The 18,284-nt window shown below is 38.3% G+C and overlaps 1 protein-coding gene across 7 annotated transcripts in view; it reads right to left on the minus strand.

The window, feature by feature from the left end:
• Positions 1 to 18,284, minus strand: part of arid4a (AT-rich interactive domain 4A) — a 157,205-nt gene that overhangs the window by 12,258 nt on the left and 126,663 nt on the right. For all 7 annotated transcript variants that reach the window (XM_060829120.1, XM_060829116.1, XM_060829117.1 and 4 more), the window contains 4 exons: positions 14,723 to 14,807; positions 8,631 to 8,826; positions 8,173 to 8,235; positions 2,226 to 3,353 (listed from right to left, as the gene is read on the minus strand). In XM_060829120.1, coding sequence (XP_060685103.1) covers positions 2,226 to 3,353; positions 8,173 to 8,235; positions 8,631 to 8,826; positions 14,723 to 14,807 — 1,472 coding nt within the window. The remainder of the gene's footprint in view (positions 1 to 2,225; positions 3,354 to 8,172; positions 8,236 to 8,630; positions 8,827 to 14,722; positions 14,808 to 18,284) is intronic.

Genomic DNA, 18,284 nt, shown 5'->3' on the forward strand with positions numbered 1-18,284 from the left:
CTTTCTTCATGAGACATGTCCTCCAGTCCAGGCAGCATCCACTATACCATGTCTTTCGAACTATTTCTACTGTCAGCACTTTGTGATTAATGGGCTGTGAACAATCTATTTTATTCAGGGCGTAACAGAAGGTGTTTTCTAAAGCTAATTGATTTTCACATCTAGGTATAAATGCTTTTTCTTTAATACTTTTATTATGCTTTGGTTACGTATCTATCTTTATGTTGAAAACTACCCCTATGATTTTCTGAAGAATCTTCAACTGGAACCTACTGCTTAATATTGTGTGATTAATTTCAAAGGTAGAATTATTTTGTAGTAAGTAATTCTAACTATTGTTCTGGTAGCTGTTTAGGGAGTTAATGAGCTTTATCTCGCACCTGGTATCTATTCATTAACTGGAACAATTATACTTTCAATAATGTGACTTTGATTAGTCACTTGTCTATTTTGTCGAGCATGCTCATATCCCAACTGTCTGAAGCAGGCTGTTCATTTTGCATATCTCTTCTCAACCATTTAGTGTTTTAGTGCAGAGATAGGCTGCCCCATTCTATGTAATCCTTGTCGGCCATTTTGAGAGAGCAGACATGAGCTATTTTTGGTATAAACAGGTACAGACTATCCCTACAAGATAATGGTGTAAATTAAGGTCAATTCCAGATGGTCATCAGGTGGATTTTTTTTTAAAAAGTGTGCAGGTATAATTATTTAAAACTCCATAAAATCCTAGGATACACCAAGTGTTTCATCAAAATTTTGCATATCACCTGAAAAGACTTGGTCATTCCTAACATAGCTGATAAAAGGCAAGTTGTACTTTTCCCAGTTTGGAAGCAAGGCCAGATGAAAATAAATTGTTAAAAAAGAATCTTTTGTTCCTTGTTTTAGTCTTATACATCAGTCCAATTTATCTATTACCCTGAATGGCTTCTGATGGTGCTGTTGTTACCTATAAAAGCTGGCAATGATTTGACCTCTTGACTGCCCAAAGGTTTTAAAGGAAGTGGCTTCAGAGGTAGTAGAGGCATTCATCAAATAATCCAGAACTTGCTGGATTCCAGGAAGCTTCTAACAGATTTGAAAAACTATTAATAGAACTTTCTATGCAAGAAGAGAGGGAGACAGAAAGCAGGAAACTACAGGCCAGTTAGCCTAACATCTGTAGATGGGAAAATTCCACAGTTGATTATTATCAAAGACATAGCATGACGTTGAGGAAAGGTTAACAAAATCAAAGAGTCAATGTAGTTTTGTGAAAGGATAAACACTTCTCACAAAATTGCTTTGACAATATTACAAGCAGAATCGGTACAGAAGATTAAGCAGATGTAATGTATTTAGATTTCCAGAAGGTATATGATAAGGTGCCGCGTAAGAGTTATTGCACAAGATAGGCGATCACAGTACTGGAGGTAATGTATTAATTCCATTCAAGGATTGCTTAACACAAAGAAGATATTAAACGTTTTTTAAAAAGAGGCTGAAGGGATGTAACCCAAGTGAAGTGCGACAGGAATCTGTCCGAGGACCTTAATTATTCATAATGTATAGTAATGACTTGAAGAAGGGGACAGAGTGTAGAATTTCCAAATTTGCTGACAATACAAAAATAAGTGAGAGGGTGTTGTGATGAGGATAGACTGAATCGACAGAGGGACACAGATTAATTGAGTGGGCAACAAATTGAAGATGAAATTCAATGTAAAAAGTGTGAAATTATGTAGTTTAGTAGGAAGAATCAAAGCAGACGATGATGTAAAAGAAGAAAGTTTCCAAAAAAGTGCCAGAGGGATTTGGGTGTTCTTGTGCATGGAACACAAAACAGCATACAGGTGCAACAATGAAGAAGAAATGAAAAATTTTGGCCTTTCCTGCTTAATTACCATAATGTCAAAGAAATTTACATTTTCTGTATGTTGTGGCTTCAAGTTTAATGGAGGGTTCATAACTGAGAATATTTATGATTTTTTCTAATTCTGCTCATCAGGAGGTATTGTTATTATATGAAAGCATCACCTAATGAGAATGAAAAAAAAAGTCATGGAAAATCAAAAGTAGCCCTCAAAAAAACATATTTTGCATCCTAGTGTATGTCACAGAGACCACCGAAAGGTAAAATAAAAAAAAAACGACCCTACAAAGTTTGAAACCGACTATCAAAAGTGAACAAACATTTCAGAATTCATCCCATAGTTAACAATGTTCCTCATGTAAGTAATTACCTTTTTCCTTGGTCTCAGCTTCTTGCACTACAATGCTGCTGCTTGAGCTAGTACTGGCATCGAACCCATTGGCAGACTCACTCTCACACAATCCTTCCTGTGATTCTCCAGCAACGCTGTCCACTTCAATGGTAATGTCGCTTTCACTTTTTACACTACGAACCTCATCCTGATGAGGCAGTACTGGGGAAGCAACAGGCAAAACCTGCTGCACGACAGATACAACAGCTATAACTGATTCAGGGGAATTGGATGCAAACGTTCCAGCACATAAAGCTTCACTGCTACTTTTTTCTTTTTCGTCAAAGTCATCTAAATCTACTTCGTGGCAAACTAAAGCTTCTGGCCCAATTGGAGGCATCATATCTTCATCAGTTTTCAATGAAATATCCTCTTCAATTTCTAAACAGGGAGCTTCCAATTCCTGTTTCACACACCGGTCTGTTGCAATCTCTAAAGAAGAAGCTTCACCATTTTCAAGTTCTAGTCTTTCAATAGTTTTAGATTCTTCACACTCATCTGCAAAGAATTCTATTTTTTCAATACCTTCATCTTTTGCAGTTCGTAGTTTGTCTTCATTTTCTATCCGCAGCCTTTTATCAGGTGTTAACTTATCTGGGGATTTTCTTTTTCCTAGCTTCTTCTCATCATTTGTAAGTTCATTTAATAAGCTAGTATCTATGACTGGAATGGCTTCTTCAGGCACATGGGGGCCAGAAAGCTGCTTAATCTCTGAGTTTTCTAGTTTTTCCATGTCTTCTCCACCTTCAGCAACTATGTGATTAGCAAGAACAGACTTGGCATTGTCTGAACATGCATCTCGCGTTCTATTCCTCCTTCCTTTCCCCTTTGGTGACTTGTCAACGATTTCTTTCCATATATCTTCAGCCTGTGTCATCATTTTCCCATTATCAGTTTGTTCTAGGCTTTCTACTTCCTGCTTTACTGGTGTAGTTTTTAAACCATCCTCGCATGGCAGTACCCTCAGTTCGTGCAGGCAAGAATCCTTAAGTTTTCTCCCCTCAGGTTTTTCTTCGTCATCTAATTTCTTTGTAGAAACAACTTCCTCCTTCACAGATTTGTCTGCTGCAGTTTCTACTTCACTTTCATCTGAAGAACTGGTAGACCCTATAATAAAACATGATTTATTTTCAAGTTAAATATTTAGACTGAAGCGAAAACAAAAATGCAACATTATATGCATTTCAACTACTATCTTATCCTTGAACATACAGAAAATAGTGGTGGATATAGAGTGGCAGATAGCTAACATTATACCTATATTTATATCGGGAGTTGGAACATGTCTCTGTCATTATAGAATTTTTTTCATTTTTATCATGCAATCACTATTAAAGACTAGAAGAAAATTTAGAAATGAAAAATATTATAACGGCCAGCATGAAGTTCAAAAGCAAACTCTTGCTCAACCAATATATCTGAATTTTGAGAAATGACAAAGAGGGTAAACTATAGTAATGCAGTAGATGTAATTTATCTGGATTTTCAAATAACCGTTGATATATAAAAGGAGACTAATAAACAAGAATAGAGTATGCAAGGTCAGGGAATGGATTACTAACTGGCTTCAGTACAAAAGGCAAACAGTGGGAGCAAAAGGTAGCTATTCATAGTTGTTGGTGGGGTCACAGTGCTGTCCCACAAGGATCATGCTCAGACTACTGCTGTTCATAATTTATATGAATGATTGAGACTTTAGAATCAAAATACAATTTGCAGATTATACTAAATTGGAGGTGATACTCAATATGGTGGAAGGGGAGGACTATAACACGTTACACAGCATATTTTAAAATAACAAAATGAGCAAACAATTGACAAGTTAAGTTCAATAAAGAAAAAGGTGAAGTGAATAACTGAAAGGCGCCATTGTCCCAGAGGACCATAGCACTCCCTTTACTGAAGTACCAACCCAAATTATTAGCTCAGCTCTCTGGAGTAGGGTCTTGCCTTTTGTATTCACCCTCCAAATTCACCCTACACCCCCCTGCTTCTGTAAAATGCTCAACAAAACATTTCTTCAAAAAGGTTTTTGGTCACTTTTCCTTAACCATCCTTTTCCACATGGCACTGGGAACATTTTCTCTTATTACAAGGAATATTTAAATGAAAGTTATTTGTTTTGTTTCTGCTACTTGAAAACACGGTTGATGACCCCTTTCATCATGTTACTAATTGTCAAGAGTAGAATGACAGCATGGTAATCGGCTGTGTTAGATTTGTGTTGAAAAATGTCATGCTGGAAAAACACAGCAGGCCAGGCAGCATCCGAGAAGCAGGAGAATCGCCCTTCTTCAGGAATCATGTTAGGTTTGTCCTGTATTTTGCATACAGGATATTTCTGGACAAATTTCCACATTTTCATTTAGATGCCAGTGTTCCAGCTTGAACTTCATGCACCAGTGCTTCTGCTGTTGATGGTATTTTGGGGCCAATAGGCAGGGTTAGGCAATATTAAGACTTGCAATCATCAACTCCTGCCAAGGGGTGGGTGATGTGGGCTTTCTTGTGGCCCTTCATTTGGGTGACGATGTGATCAAGTGGGTTCTAATTTCCAGGGTAAGGGTGTTGCCACGAGGTCTTGTATGTGTCTCTCTGGCATGTTATGTCATGTCCGTTATGACAAGTTCAAACCCTTTCCCCAGGAAGACGACTCCTTGTTCCCAATGTCTTCTGTGCCCTCACTCTTTCCAGAGAGTCTCTCCCCACACCTCCAAATTTGTCACTGAAATTACCAAGGAGAATTAGCTTGACTCTCTTCGGGACATGGGACAATGACTGATCAAGGCTGAAGTAGAATTCCTTTTTGGCCTTGTCCATTGTTTCAAGGGTTGGAGCATATACATTGATGACGGTGATTTAGTTTCTGGATGAGTGAGCTGAAGGGTCATGAAACACTCGCTTATCTGTTAGGATGGACTCGCGGAGACAGTTTAGCAAACTTTTTTTTGTGGTGAAACCAATGCCATGGAGTCAGTATTGGTGCTCAGATCTACCCTTCCTGAGCATGTAACTGCCACTAGGTTTTTGAGCTGACTTTCTCCTGCATGTTGGCACCCAGGCCAACAATGTCACAGTGATGCAGTTTCTGGCTATGGTTGCAGTGTATCGGTCAGGTCTTACAGCGGAGGTTATTTTTGAGGGTCCTGATTTCTGGGTCCCAAATTTCATTTTGAAGGGTAGAAGAGGCATGGGATCTTTAAATGTAAAGTTACTATTGCACAGTTAATATCACAGTTGGAGCAAGGTTTTTATCCAGCGACAAGCTTCACTGCACAGATTATTAAAACACATTTTGTTATTCCAAAAACATCCTATTTCAGAAGATTGCAGTACTGTTTGATTGTGGGTTGTTATTGAAACAGAGTGGATGCTCCACATCAATAATTGGAGCAAGGCCAGCAGTGGAACACAGTGAGGCAACAGAGGGATGGAGCGAGGCCAGCACTGGGGACAAAAGATGGGACAGACGCAGAGGAATGGAGTTAAGCCAACAGTGGGGATAAAAGGTGGGACAGATGTAGTGAGGGAGCAGCAGGTGCTGCCGCCACCATCACCATCAGGAGCCAACTCAAGGTATGACATCACGTGGAAGCGGATAGGTGAATGGCCAAATAAAAACTGCGATGAGACAGTAGGAGCCATTCTGTCCATGACAACAATGAAGAGAGGCCCAAGAGCTTGAATTATGATATTAAAAGAGCACAGTTGGCATCAGAACCCTCAACATACAAGGGAGGATTTGTTTGTCCATTTATGAAGCATGCGGCTTGCTGTGGCAGCAATGAATCTGTGCTGCTATTGCAGGGACTGGCTACTAGACTCCATATGTTCCGTAGCAGCTTTCCCACCTTTGTCCCCACCTCTGGTCTTGCTCCAATCATTTGTTCCCTCACTGTGTACCCACTATCTTTGTCCCACCTTTTCCCACACTTCTGGCGTTGCGCCATCCCTCTGCATCTGTCCCACCTTTATCCTCACGTCTAGTCTCACTTTATTCACACTGTTTGTTGGAGCATTCCTCTGCTCCTTCACTGTGTTCCCGCTGCATCTGTCACACCTCTATCCTCGCTGCTGGTCTCATGTCATTCTTCTCATCTGCTCTACCTTGATCTCCCTTGTTGGCCATACACAACCCTGTTTGTTCACTGTGTTTCTGCTGCCTCTATCCTGCTCTTAGCAGTGTTGCTAATTTCAGTCTTTCCCTCTTGGCTCCCAGCTGTGTGCATGCTGCCTCTACACTACTTCAATGTCACACCAGCAATAAAGGACAGTGCTGGCTCCAGAAGGCCAATTCTATTCACATATATGTTTGTACTGCATCTATAAGCCTGCGTATAGTGCAGGGTCTCATAGCTCCAAAGAGAGAACCATCATATGTCAAATATTAATTTTACGTATATAAGAAGAAAACTAAATTTTATTAATGATCCTATCTGGTTCACTAATGTCTTTTAATGAAAAAAAACCTGTTGCCCTTGCCTGTGATGCCAACCCAAAACAATCTGGATAACACTAAACTACTCTTTCAAGTGGTTGAGAGAATCAGTCCAGTTCAAGAACAACTAGGAATGGCAATAAATACCAGCCTTGTCAGCAGAGCCCACATCTCATGGATGAATAAAAAAAACAATCGAAGTCCAGCTATGACAGAGTCGACATACATGCCAGATGGCAAGCCTCTACTCAGTATCTCCTTGTGAAAGTTTCATTTTTCAACTTCTAACTTGGGCATTGAGTTAAGTGCTGACAGTAAACTAGTTTTATTCATATGTCCTTCCCCGATTAACAACAAAACTTGACAACTACTTCAGCTGGGTTTGAGAGAGTTAATCAAATTGCACTTGCAATTGTTGATTCAGGAACACCCTTCTTGGACAACATAAGTATTTATCTTAAAGAGCATAATTCAAACTCAAACCTTTCATCACCTAAATCTATGACACTACACATTCTTATCAAAAACATTCACTGAGTTCCAAATTCCTGTTCGCTTAATTAAAATGAAGTCAGAAAAATGTCACTCAATGTGCTCTAAACACAAAAACAATCCTAACACTGTTTCTCTGTGATAAAAATGTAATTTCATCACAAGCACCAATGAAAATTATAAAACGCAAACCATTTAGTTTATAATTACCATGTGGAAATGGTAACTTTAACTCCTTTAAAGTTGATATGAAGTGAGAGAAGGCAGGTCACCAGCTATAATGTCTGCATTATAATGGACATTCCACTGTACAGTAATGCAATAGAAGTAACATACAAAACAACATCCAGGTGAAGAACTCTATTTCACTGGGTGGTTTAATTCCCTTCTCTCATGGGAAAAGGGTCTGTGATATTACACATAGCTGATGAGAATATGCTACCTCAGTGATTGCTCTCAGTCCTTCAACCTCGGACTCTCACAATCACCTGGTGAGGTCACAGGTCAGAAACATAATATGCATGTATTAGTAAATCTCAGGAGTCTATGACAAGGTGACGCAATATTAAAATCAGAAGTGGACCACTCAGAACAGTAATTAAGAAACATCTCTTAATGCAAAGGGTGGTAAGATTCTTGTACATAATGCAGTAGACACTAGCTTAATTTATAATTTAAAATCAAAGACTGATGATATTTACAAACTCAAGGCATAAAAGAGAACAGAGCAAAGGAAGCTGAATGAAGTTACGATACAGATCATCCATAATTTCACTGAAAGACATCAGAAGCAAGAGGCTGAATGGCACACCCCGGTTATTATGAAAAATCAGTTATCATCATTTATGTTTCGAATCATCCTGAAAAAATATGGAACAAATTTGGGAAAAGAGCACCAACAGCATGTAATAAAAATCATAATTGGGACAAATGTTCGTCTAATTTACTGGTATACAAAATAACTAATAGCTTAAGTTAATAGCTAATCATCTATACCATTTGATACTTTGTCAGAATCATACATCCCAGAACTACGCCTGGTGCGCCTTCGAGGAAGACCTGAAAGAAGCAAATATCAAAAGTTAAGCATTTAGTGAACATTATACATTTGATTAAAATGTACATGAATCTAGAAGACCAAAAGTATGCTTACCAACTGAAAGACAAATCAGTATGAGAAATCAATTCAAAATTGAACTTCAAAGTTACACCGTATCATTTAATAGCAGATTCCCAAAAAGTCAAACACTTCTACCACGCAAGTTTATATTTGGAGTTTAAACTATTTGCAAATTAGAGATGAATGATTTTGCAAGCATAAGATTAAAATCAGAGCCTATAAACCACAGTGCAATGGTTCTATGAATACAATATGGTATAGCACTTATTATCAAATGTATTATTAGAAGCTAAGGAGAAACTAAAGCAGTAAAATACAGCTCACAAGTGCATACCTTCCACTCCATTGAGAAGAGGTGAAGAATCAGATGTATTATTCCGCATATTTCTTGTTCCACTTTTCCCCTCACTGCCTGGAGTTCTGGATAAACTACGCTGAGAATTGGTAGTTGGTGGAGATTTCAGACTAGGGCGCCCACGTTTTGATTTACTTTGTTTGTCATCATCTTTCTTTTCATGATCTTGTTTATTCTGTATTTTGAAAATACTGAAATTACTGCCTAGAAATAACTTGTCGTTATAATGCGCATTTTACATGGTAAAATATTGCAAAATCTGACATCAAGTGCAAGGACAGGTGACTAAAAACTTTGTGAAAAGGACAAGCTTTCTGGGACACCCTAAAGGAGACAGTTAGAGACGGTAAGAAAGTTCAGAGCTTACAGTGGAGGGATATGTATGAAGTATATGCACTACACCAGAAGGGAGTCAAAAACGGTGGTGCTGGAAAAGCACAGCAGATCAGGCAGCATCCGAGAAGCAGGAGAGTTGACGCTTCAGGCATAAGCCCTTCACTTGGAGAAAATGAGGACTGCAGATGCTGGAGATCAGAGTTGAAAAGTGTGGCGGTGGAAAAGCATAGCAGGTCAGGTAGCATTCGAGGAATAGGACAGTCGATGTTTCAGGCTTATGCCCAATATGTCAACTCCCCTGTTTCTTGGATACTGCCTGACCTGCTGTGCTTTTCCAGCACCACACTTTTCAACTCTGATCTCCAGCATCTGCAGTCCTCCCTTTCTTCACAACAACAGAAGGGTGAAAGTTCAGAAATCTAAGAAAATTGTCGAGCTGGAGTAAGTGAGCCTTTGGAAGGTATTACAAAGGAGGCTAAAAATTTTAAATTTGGGGTGCTGGAGGACCAGGAACAAATGCAGACCACTGAATACATAGATAAACAGGATTTGGTGCATTCCAAGATTACAGTTCGTTTCAAAGTCATCAGTATTCAAAGGATCAAATAAAAGAAGTACATGAAACCAAGTCACTTGGTTTGAAAATACACACAGAATAAAACATTATATCAGAAGTGATCGCATTGACAGCATTCGACGTAACATGTATATAACATTGTTTAAAAACTTGCACATTTCTTGTCCTTCTTTTTCACGTCTTTATCTAGATTTGCTTATAAATTTGCCTATGCTAGCTACCTCAATGACTCTTTGTTGCAGTGACTTCTATAATCTACTTTGGGCTTTTTAAAAAGGAAATTGGATTACTTTAAGTGATTTTTTTTAAAAGAAGTGACTGATGAGCAAGTATTGTTATGAACAAAGTTTTACATCACAGAATTGTTACGGAATAGAAAGAGGCCATTCGCCCATCTTGCCTGCATGAGCTTTTCAAAACCTATTATTACCAATCTCCTGCTTGTCCCTTCATAATTTTACACACCATTTCTACCCAAACAATCACCTGGCACTCTTTTGAATGCCTGATTCAATCTGCCTTACCACAGTTCCATTCTGTACATTCCATACATTAGCTCCTAGCTCTGTGGAAAAGTTATTTTCTCACATCACCCTTGCTTCTTTTGCTTTAATACTTTAAATCTACGCCCTCTTATTTATGCTCCTTTCACAAGGGGGAACAGCTTCTCCCCATCTACTCTTTCCAGCCCACTCTCAACTTTGAAAACATTTAACCAATCTCCTCTCAGCTTTCTTCTCTCCAGAGAGAACAGCCACAACTTCTTCAATCTATACTTGTCACTGAAGTTTCTCATTTCAGGACAATGTAAAAATGTAAATTGTTTCTGCACTCTCTGGAATACATTTACAACTTTCCTATCACGTGGTGTCCACAGAATACTCCAACTGACGTTTAATAAGTGTCTTTGTACAAGTTCAACAATACTTCCTTGCTTTTATATTCCATGGCCTGGTCAATAAAGCAGAGGGCAATATATGCTTTTATTATCTACTCACTCCACATGTCCTGACACCTTCAAAGTTCTGTGTACATATACTGCTGCTCCTGCATGCCCTGTTGAATTGTACCCTGTATTTTATGTCTTTCAATGTTCTTCCTACTGAAGTATATGATTGCCTTTGGCTAATAAGGGGATTAAGATAATTAATGGGAGCATTCTTCACTGAAGATAAATTGTCAATGTTCTTCTAATAGGGCTTTTAGAATAACTTCAGGAGACATACATAAGACCATGGGATATAAAAGCAAAATTAGACATTCAGCCCATTGAGCCTGTTTCAAAATTTGAACATGGTTAACACGTTTCTCAAGCCGATTCTCCCACCTACTCCCCATAAAGTTTGATCCCATTACCACTCAAGAACCAATCCATCTCTGCCTTAAATACACTCAATGACTTAGTGTCTACAACTTTCTGTGACAATATATTCCACAGATCCACTATCAGCTGGCTGAAGAAATTCCTCCTCATCTCAGCTCTAAAGGGCCAATCCTTCACTCTGTGAGGGTGTGCTTACTCTTTCCTACTAGTGGAAACATTTTCTCCACGTCTACTCTATCCAGGCCTCTCAGTATTCTGCAAATTCCAATGAGATCCCCACTCATCCTACTAAATTTTATTGAGTACAGACCCAGAATCCTTAATCTCTCCTTGTGATTCTTTCATTCTTGTAATCCTCTTCTGGATCCCACGAAGGCCAGCCCAACCTTCCTTAAATATGGAATCCAAAACTGCTGACAATATTTCAAATATGGTCTGACCAGAGCTTTACACGGCCTCAGCAATACATCCTTGCTCTTGTAATCCTAGCACTCTCAAAATGAATATCAACACTGCATTTTCCTTTCTAACTGTAAACTGAACCTGCATATTAACTTTAAGAGAATCCTCTACTAGGACTCCTCAATCCCCTTGTGCTTGAGCTTGCTGAAGCCTTTCCCCATACATAAAATAGTCTAAGTCTTTATTCTGCCTACCAAAGTACATAACCTTATACTTTCCCCCATTATATTCCACTTCCTTGCCTATTCTCATAGCCAGTCAGAGTCTTTCCACTGCCTCCCCACTTCCTCAACACGACTTATTCCTGCAACTTTCTTTGGGTCAACTGCAAACTTAGCAACAATGCCTCACAACCTCACTTTAACATCTTACCTAAAAAGCTAACACCTAGCAATAAGTAATTAGATTAGATTAGAGTGTGGAAACAGGCCCTTCGGCCCAACAAGTCCACACCGACCCACCGAAGCACAACCCTTACATTTACCCCTACCTAACACTACGGGCAATTTATCGTGGCCAATTTACCTGACCTGCACATCTTTGGACTGTGGGAGGAAACCGGAGCACCTGGAGGAAACCCACTCAGACATGGGGAGAACGTGCAAACTCCACACAGTCAGTCGCCCAAGTCGGGAATTGAACCCGGGTCTCGCGCTGTGAGGCAGCAGTGCTAACCACTGTGCCGCCCACAAATTCTTCAGTGTTCGATTAATAACGTAAGCTAGGATGGCAGTTTTAATTAAGCTTGAACACAACCCTTTGTGTGACTAAGACAGTCGCAGTGGAGTGAAAAAATGTGGTATAAACTGAGGATTAATTGTTTAAAAAAAAGCAACCACATATAAATCAAATGGTCTCTTTGGTGCATATTTCTGTCATATTCTTAATCCTTCTTGTAGTGTCTACAAGTGTGCACACATTATAGGAAGGAAAGATGCAAATACATTGGAAAGATTACAGGTGCAATTTATAAGATGGTGCCTTGAATACGAAACTTCAGTTTAAGACGATAAATTGAAGAAGTCACACCGTTCTCTGTGGAAAGAAAGTTGAGAGTATGATTTAATGGAGGTTTTCAAACTCATGAGCAGACTGGAAAGAGTAGACAGGGAGAAGCTGTTCCTGCTCATAAAACAGAATAAAAGAGCATCAATTTAATGTGATGTGCAAAAGAAGCTTATGTGATGGGAGTAAAAGCTTTCTCACATTGTGACTTACTAGCTTTGCCTGCATATCTGGTGGAAGCAGGTTCACCAAGTCATAGAAATGAAGTGCACAAATATGGGGAGATCTGGGGCAGATCACCTATAACGTTATAGAATGGCAGGGTGCACTTGAGGTGATGAATGTCCTACTCCTGCTCCTATTTCTTATATTCTTCAACAGATGCCAAGAGATAAGAATCAGGTCACCATTTTTTTTTAATGGTTCCTCTCGAGGGCCTGATTTCAGGGGTGACCTTTATTAAGTTATGCAGTCACATAGATACAGAAGGAAATGTTACTATGTTGACATATAGGGTATCAGGACTCTCAAAGAAGTAGGGTTAGAAAAATTCATTATTATCCTCAGTAATTACCAATCATATTTAACTTAACATGGAACAGTACAACACAGGAACATGCCCTTCTAAAGTCACAACACACAACAAAACTACTAATCTCCTTCACAACACAATATTTAATGTGGCACAAGTCAACAGGAATAGGTTAGCATCAAAAATAATCGCGACTATTTCTGCACACAAAAATTCAATCTTAACCACATATCCTGCTGACTAGGGAGGTCACAGTCAATGAAGCTGGAATATTTTAACCAGGCAGTTGTGAACCTTTCCAATGCATCTCAAAATCTAGATTTCAAATTTTAACTGAACAGTTGAAATACTGTTCATAACAATAAACCACTTCATTTTATCCCAGATAGCTCCTGAATGCAAGCAGCCTTAAACTAGAGATACAATATTCACTTGTAAATAATTAATCACCTCAGTGATTTCAAGGTTTCCTAGCCCCTAGTCTTTCTTCGTTGAAACTATTCTTGGTTTCTTTTTAAGGTTTCCCTCTTCATACCAAACCCTCTGCAGCCTCTCTGTCTTTCCCTGCCTCTAGATCCTTTACAGCCTCCCTTGCTCCCTAATGGACTCGTTGCAGCCTTCTGCTGCTCCAGCTCCATTCTGGTTCACTTCCAGCTACCCCCTAAACAGCATCCCTGTGAACCTGCGCCCCCCCCCTCCCCCAACTCTTACCTAGTTCCCTCTCAAGCAGCTCATCTCTTGCATTCACCTTACCTAATTTCTCCTGATTTTCTTCTGTCCCCTCATCCTGACATCCTTGCAGTTTCTCCTGAATCCCCTTTCCCCTGCCAAGCTCCATTGCAGTCCTCACCTAAAACACTTGCAACTCCCCATATGTCCTGTGCAGTCTCCCCATCTCACCCCTTACCCACAACTGATATTCCTGATGAAGGGCTTTTGCCCGAATCGTTGATTTTCCTGCTCCTCGGATGCTGCCTGAACTGCTGTGCTTTTCCAACACCACTCTACGCTTTGGAATAAGGCTCTGTAAAACCTATTTTCTGAGAGACCCAAGGATTTCAGAATTTAATCTTTGCCTGAGTGGCACACTCGTGAGATGTCTTCAAGGTCTTCATAGAACTCACCTGACTTTCATTCTATTGATATCAAATTTTCAGTTAGCCTTTATGAAGTTGAACATAAAAATTTAATGCTCCTACTTTTGACCAGCAATTTTATTGAGTAATAATTTAGAAATAACCTAGATTAGAAATGTATAACCTATATGTCATATGCATCGTAAATATACCTACTACAACGGAACTATTTTAAATAATTACTTGAAATCCTTTGACCATGTCAGATTAAAAGTCTATTTGACAGAACTTCACAAATAGTCTAAAAAAGATAATCTATAACATGGATTAACAGTGGGTAAATAAAATCATGGAGATCTGAAATAAAAACAAAGTGCTTGAGAAATTCAGCAGGTCTGGCAGTATCTATAGCAAAAACAAAGAGTTAATGTTTCAAATCTGACATGATTCCTCTTCCAAAAATTAGTCACATGGACTCGAAATATGAACTCTGCTTTCTTTCCCCACCAATTCTGTTAGACTTGCTGAGTCTCCCCAACATTTGTTGATATTCCAAACACTGGAACTTGTAAAGAAAACAATATCCCCATTAGTGTTTTATTGGAAAATCCACAAGGTGGAACACATTTTGCATCAAATAACCATTGAACATTTGGTGAACATAGGTTACCTCCCTTGTCACCATGATTCACTTGCCTATTTTATGATGCAAAAAACATGTCAAGAATTCAGGTATTAAAAACCCAACGTATTTAGTACCTTGAATTTTCTTCGATGTTTTCCCTTTGGTACACCTCTTTCTGAAGGCCAGAGAATTCTATCACCTTTTACCCATTCATCATACCTGAAAGAAATAGAACATCGTATGCTTTCAAAACCTCAAAATTTAAACAAATACAGCATTTAGTAAAGGACAAGTAAGAATCTTGACAAACTACTTAAAATGTGAAAAAGAGTTCCATTTAAAGAATTTTAAAGGGGAAAGAAAACCATGTGGCATATCTCCAAACATGACCGAAAGCAAACATGAACAGTTTGTATTGCAAAAAATGGTCCGGATAGATCACACCTTTTACAACGAGAAACCATTGCTCAACAAACTTCCCAAGATACCAAAAAAATAATTTCAAGTCAAACTATAAGCAAAACAAGAAACTTATTAAAGTCAGAGTTTAGCATCAGAAGCCAAGAAAAAGAGAACTAACAGACCCCAGATCCAACCCATAAATAAGCTTTGCTGTATAGTTCCCCTCTTTCCACATCTGACAAGATCTACCATTTGCTTACATTGTAGTTCATTCTTATCCAGTCAAATGGAATGAAAAAAAACAGGATGCTAATAAATTCGTGGGAAATGAACTAATTTGAAAGACCAATGCAGAGAGCTGTATTGTTGGAAAAGGAGAACACCAACTCCTAAATGCATACAGCACAGGAAGAGATCATTCAGTCTCTCTGACAGCATTTGGCATGAGCAAATCATCAAATGCATTACAACCCACCTTCTTCCTCCAGCTCTGCACATTCTCTATTCCAAACTACAATCCAATTCCCTTTTGAAACTTTTGACTGAACCTGCTTTCACCATAGACTGTACAATTCATGACATAACCATTTGCCCTAGATACTGTTGCATCTTTTGTCAACTACTTTACATGTGTATCCTCTGGGACTTAAAGGAAACAATTTCTTTTCATCCTTTCTGTCTGGATTCATGTTTGTGAAAACTTCAATTAAATCTTCTTTCAACTTTCTCTTTTCCAATCTATCTATACAACTGAAACTTCTCACTCCTGAAAGCACTCATAAAACTTGTCTGATCCTCCTCTAATGCATTCATTTGCTGCCCAAGGGTAATAGATGCAATACTTGAGTTGATGCCGAACCAGTTTATTGCAATGTAATTTTCTTGCTTTTGTAAATCGTTTCAAAAACAAATCGTTTCACAATTTGCTGCATGAAATTTCATCTCCCATTTGTCTGCCTATTTCATTTTGAAGTACGACACTATTCTCAAAATACACTACTTCCAAGATAACTTGTCAATGCCAAAGTCTGAAGTGATTCCTTGTACACCAATCTCTAAATCATTGATATATCAAGGAAAGCATGAATCCAAACTTCACAAAATATCTTCCTCTAATCCGAAAAACACCTGTTCAGCAGTGCTCTGTTTGCTCTCATTCATCCCATTTTGTATCCAGGTATACACTGTCTTTTCTACAACTAACGTCAGCTTTGGCTATAATCTTCCAAAGTATTCTATTGTGTGACGCTTCAGCAAATGCCTTTTGGAAGTCCACAAAGACCATATCAACACCATTATCCTTAGCAGCCCTCTTTGTTATGTCAAAAAACTCCAGCAAAGTTAATTAAATATAATTTGCTTTAAACAAATCCATTCTAGTTCTCCTTAATCAACACAGCTTTCCAAATGACTATCAATGTTGTATCAAATTATTGTTTGTAGTCATTTCCCCCCATCAGAGATTAATTGACTGTGATTTCTTTGCACTCTTGTTCAATAAGGGTGTAATATTTGCAATTTTCCGGTCCCCTTATATCAATTCAGTCTAAGAAAGATTGGAAAATGTTGGCCAGTGCTTCCATTGACAAAGACAGATGGAATTAACTGAAAACTCAACCATGTCCCCAGCTTCCATTCATTGTCCTGCAGTGGCCCCACTTCTCCTTTCATCACTTTTTTACATTTTAGATGAAGCTCTAGAAAATGTCTGGATTCTTCACATATTTCCCTTTCACTTCTCTGATTTGCTTTCTCAACTCCCCTCTAAACCTTATAGGTATGTCTAATCAACCTGTTCAGGCGTGTTATGACATTCTTCTGGAGTAAGTGGAATTTGAACCTGGGCCTTCTACCTCAAAAGGGACATTTCTACTGTGCCACAAGAGCTCTCCTGAACCTTTGATACTTAGCCCAGTTTTTAATCTACTTGACGCCTGTCATAAATACACTTTTTCTGTGTCACCTAAATATCCCTTCTATCATTCAGGAGCTCTAGATTTCCTTATCCTGGCATTTCAATTTTTTTAAAAATAAAACTTCATTGTACCCAAACTAATTCTTCTTTAAAAGGTAGTCAACTGTTCAGATATAAGTTAGTTTACAAACTAGTTTTTAATTTACCTGGGGCAGATCTATTTTTCCCCCAATTAATTATTCTTACTCTGAACTAGTACGTCTTTTTCCATAGTTAACCTCACCCCTAAAATGATCATTATCCTCCAAATCTTTCCTTGAGCAACTTGACTCATCTTATTTCTAAGAATCAGGTCCAGTAATGCCTCTTTCTTGTTTGACTTGAAACATACCGCTGTGAAAAATTCTCTTACACACACATTACATGAGCATGATCCCAGTTCGTACTTACAAAATTAAAAAAACCCATTATTAGTACTCCAGGTCTTGCACTTTTTTGCAATTTCCCTACAAATTTGTTCCTTTAACATCTTTTCCAATTGGTGACCTCTCAACTACACACTGAGTCTTGTACATTTTGGATATGTTTTGACCCTGATGTCAAGGCTAGATTATGTCTTTGACTTTTTTGACTGCAACATTCTCCTTAATTAAGACTGGATGGACAACAAATATTGGTCTCATTAGCAATGTGAAATCCCACAGAAGATCTTTTTTAAAAGGAGCACCTTGCCTACTCCTCATCCAAATCCAGACTCAAGACATCGCCAAGAGGAGAAGGAATGGTGTCCCTCTGAACTACAAAAAAAAATCCAAGATTAAATGATTTTGAAACTGCACTAATAAAGGACAAGACAACTGTGAAAAAAGGATGGTAAAATAAATAGCCATAATGGCCTCAATTTTATTGCAAGTGTGTATCAAAATAACAGTTAAAATGCAGATTTCCAATCTAAAAAAAATGGAGAAATTTGTGAACGATATATGTCCAACTTATTTATGTAAATTATGAACAAACTGAAAAAGTCAACCCCAAACTGTTGGTGCAAAATGACCTGAATATTTTTTTACAGCAATATATTTTTGTATTTCTCCTCAGTGAGAAATAAATGAACTTACTGCTATACGGTTTCAATGCACTAAAAATGGAAAAGCTTGCACAATTGCATTCTTTTTTCTAAGATGTTGTGTCTGATGTATATAATGTTGATTTGATGTCTTTCCAATTTAATCTTCATGATTAAGGAGGACTTTAATCAAAGACTACACAGAACTTCCATTAGATCTGACTCCCTACTCATTTTTTAAAAACATTCCAGCAAGTAATGGCTTTTGAGGAAATTGTGTAATAATGTGACAACAGGAAGACCTGCCATTTCA

Source organism: Hemiscyllium ocellatum, chromosome 8, assembly GCF_020745735.1.
Source record: "Hemiscyllium ocellatum isolate sHemOce1 chromosome 8, sHemOce1.pat.X.cur, whole genome shotgun sequence".
Lineage (NCBI taxonomy): Eukaryota > Metazoa > Chordata > Chondrichthyes > Orectolobiformes > Hemiscylliidae > Hemiscyllium > Hemiscyllium ocellatum.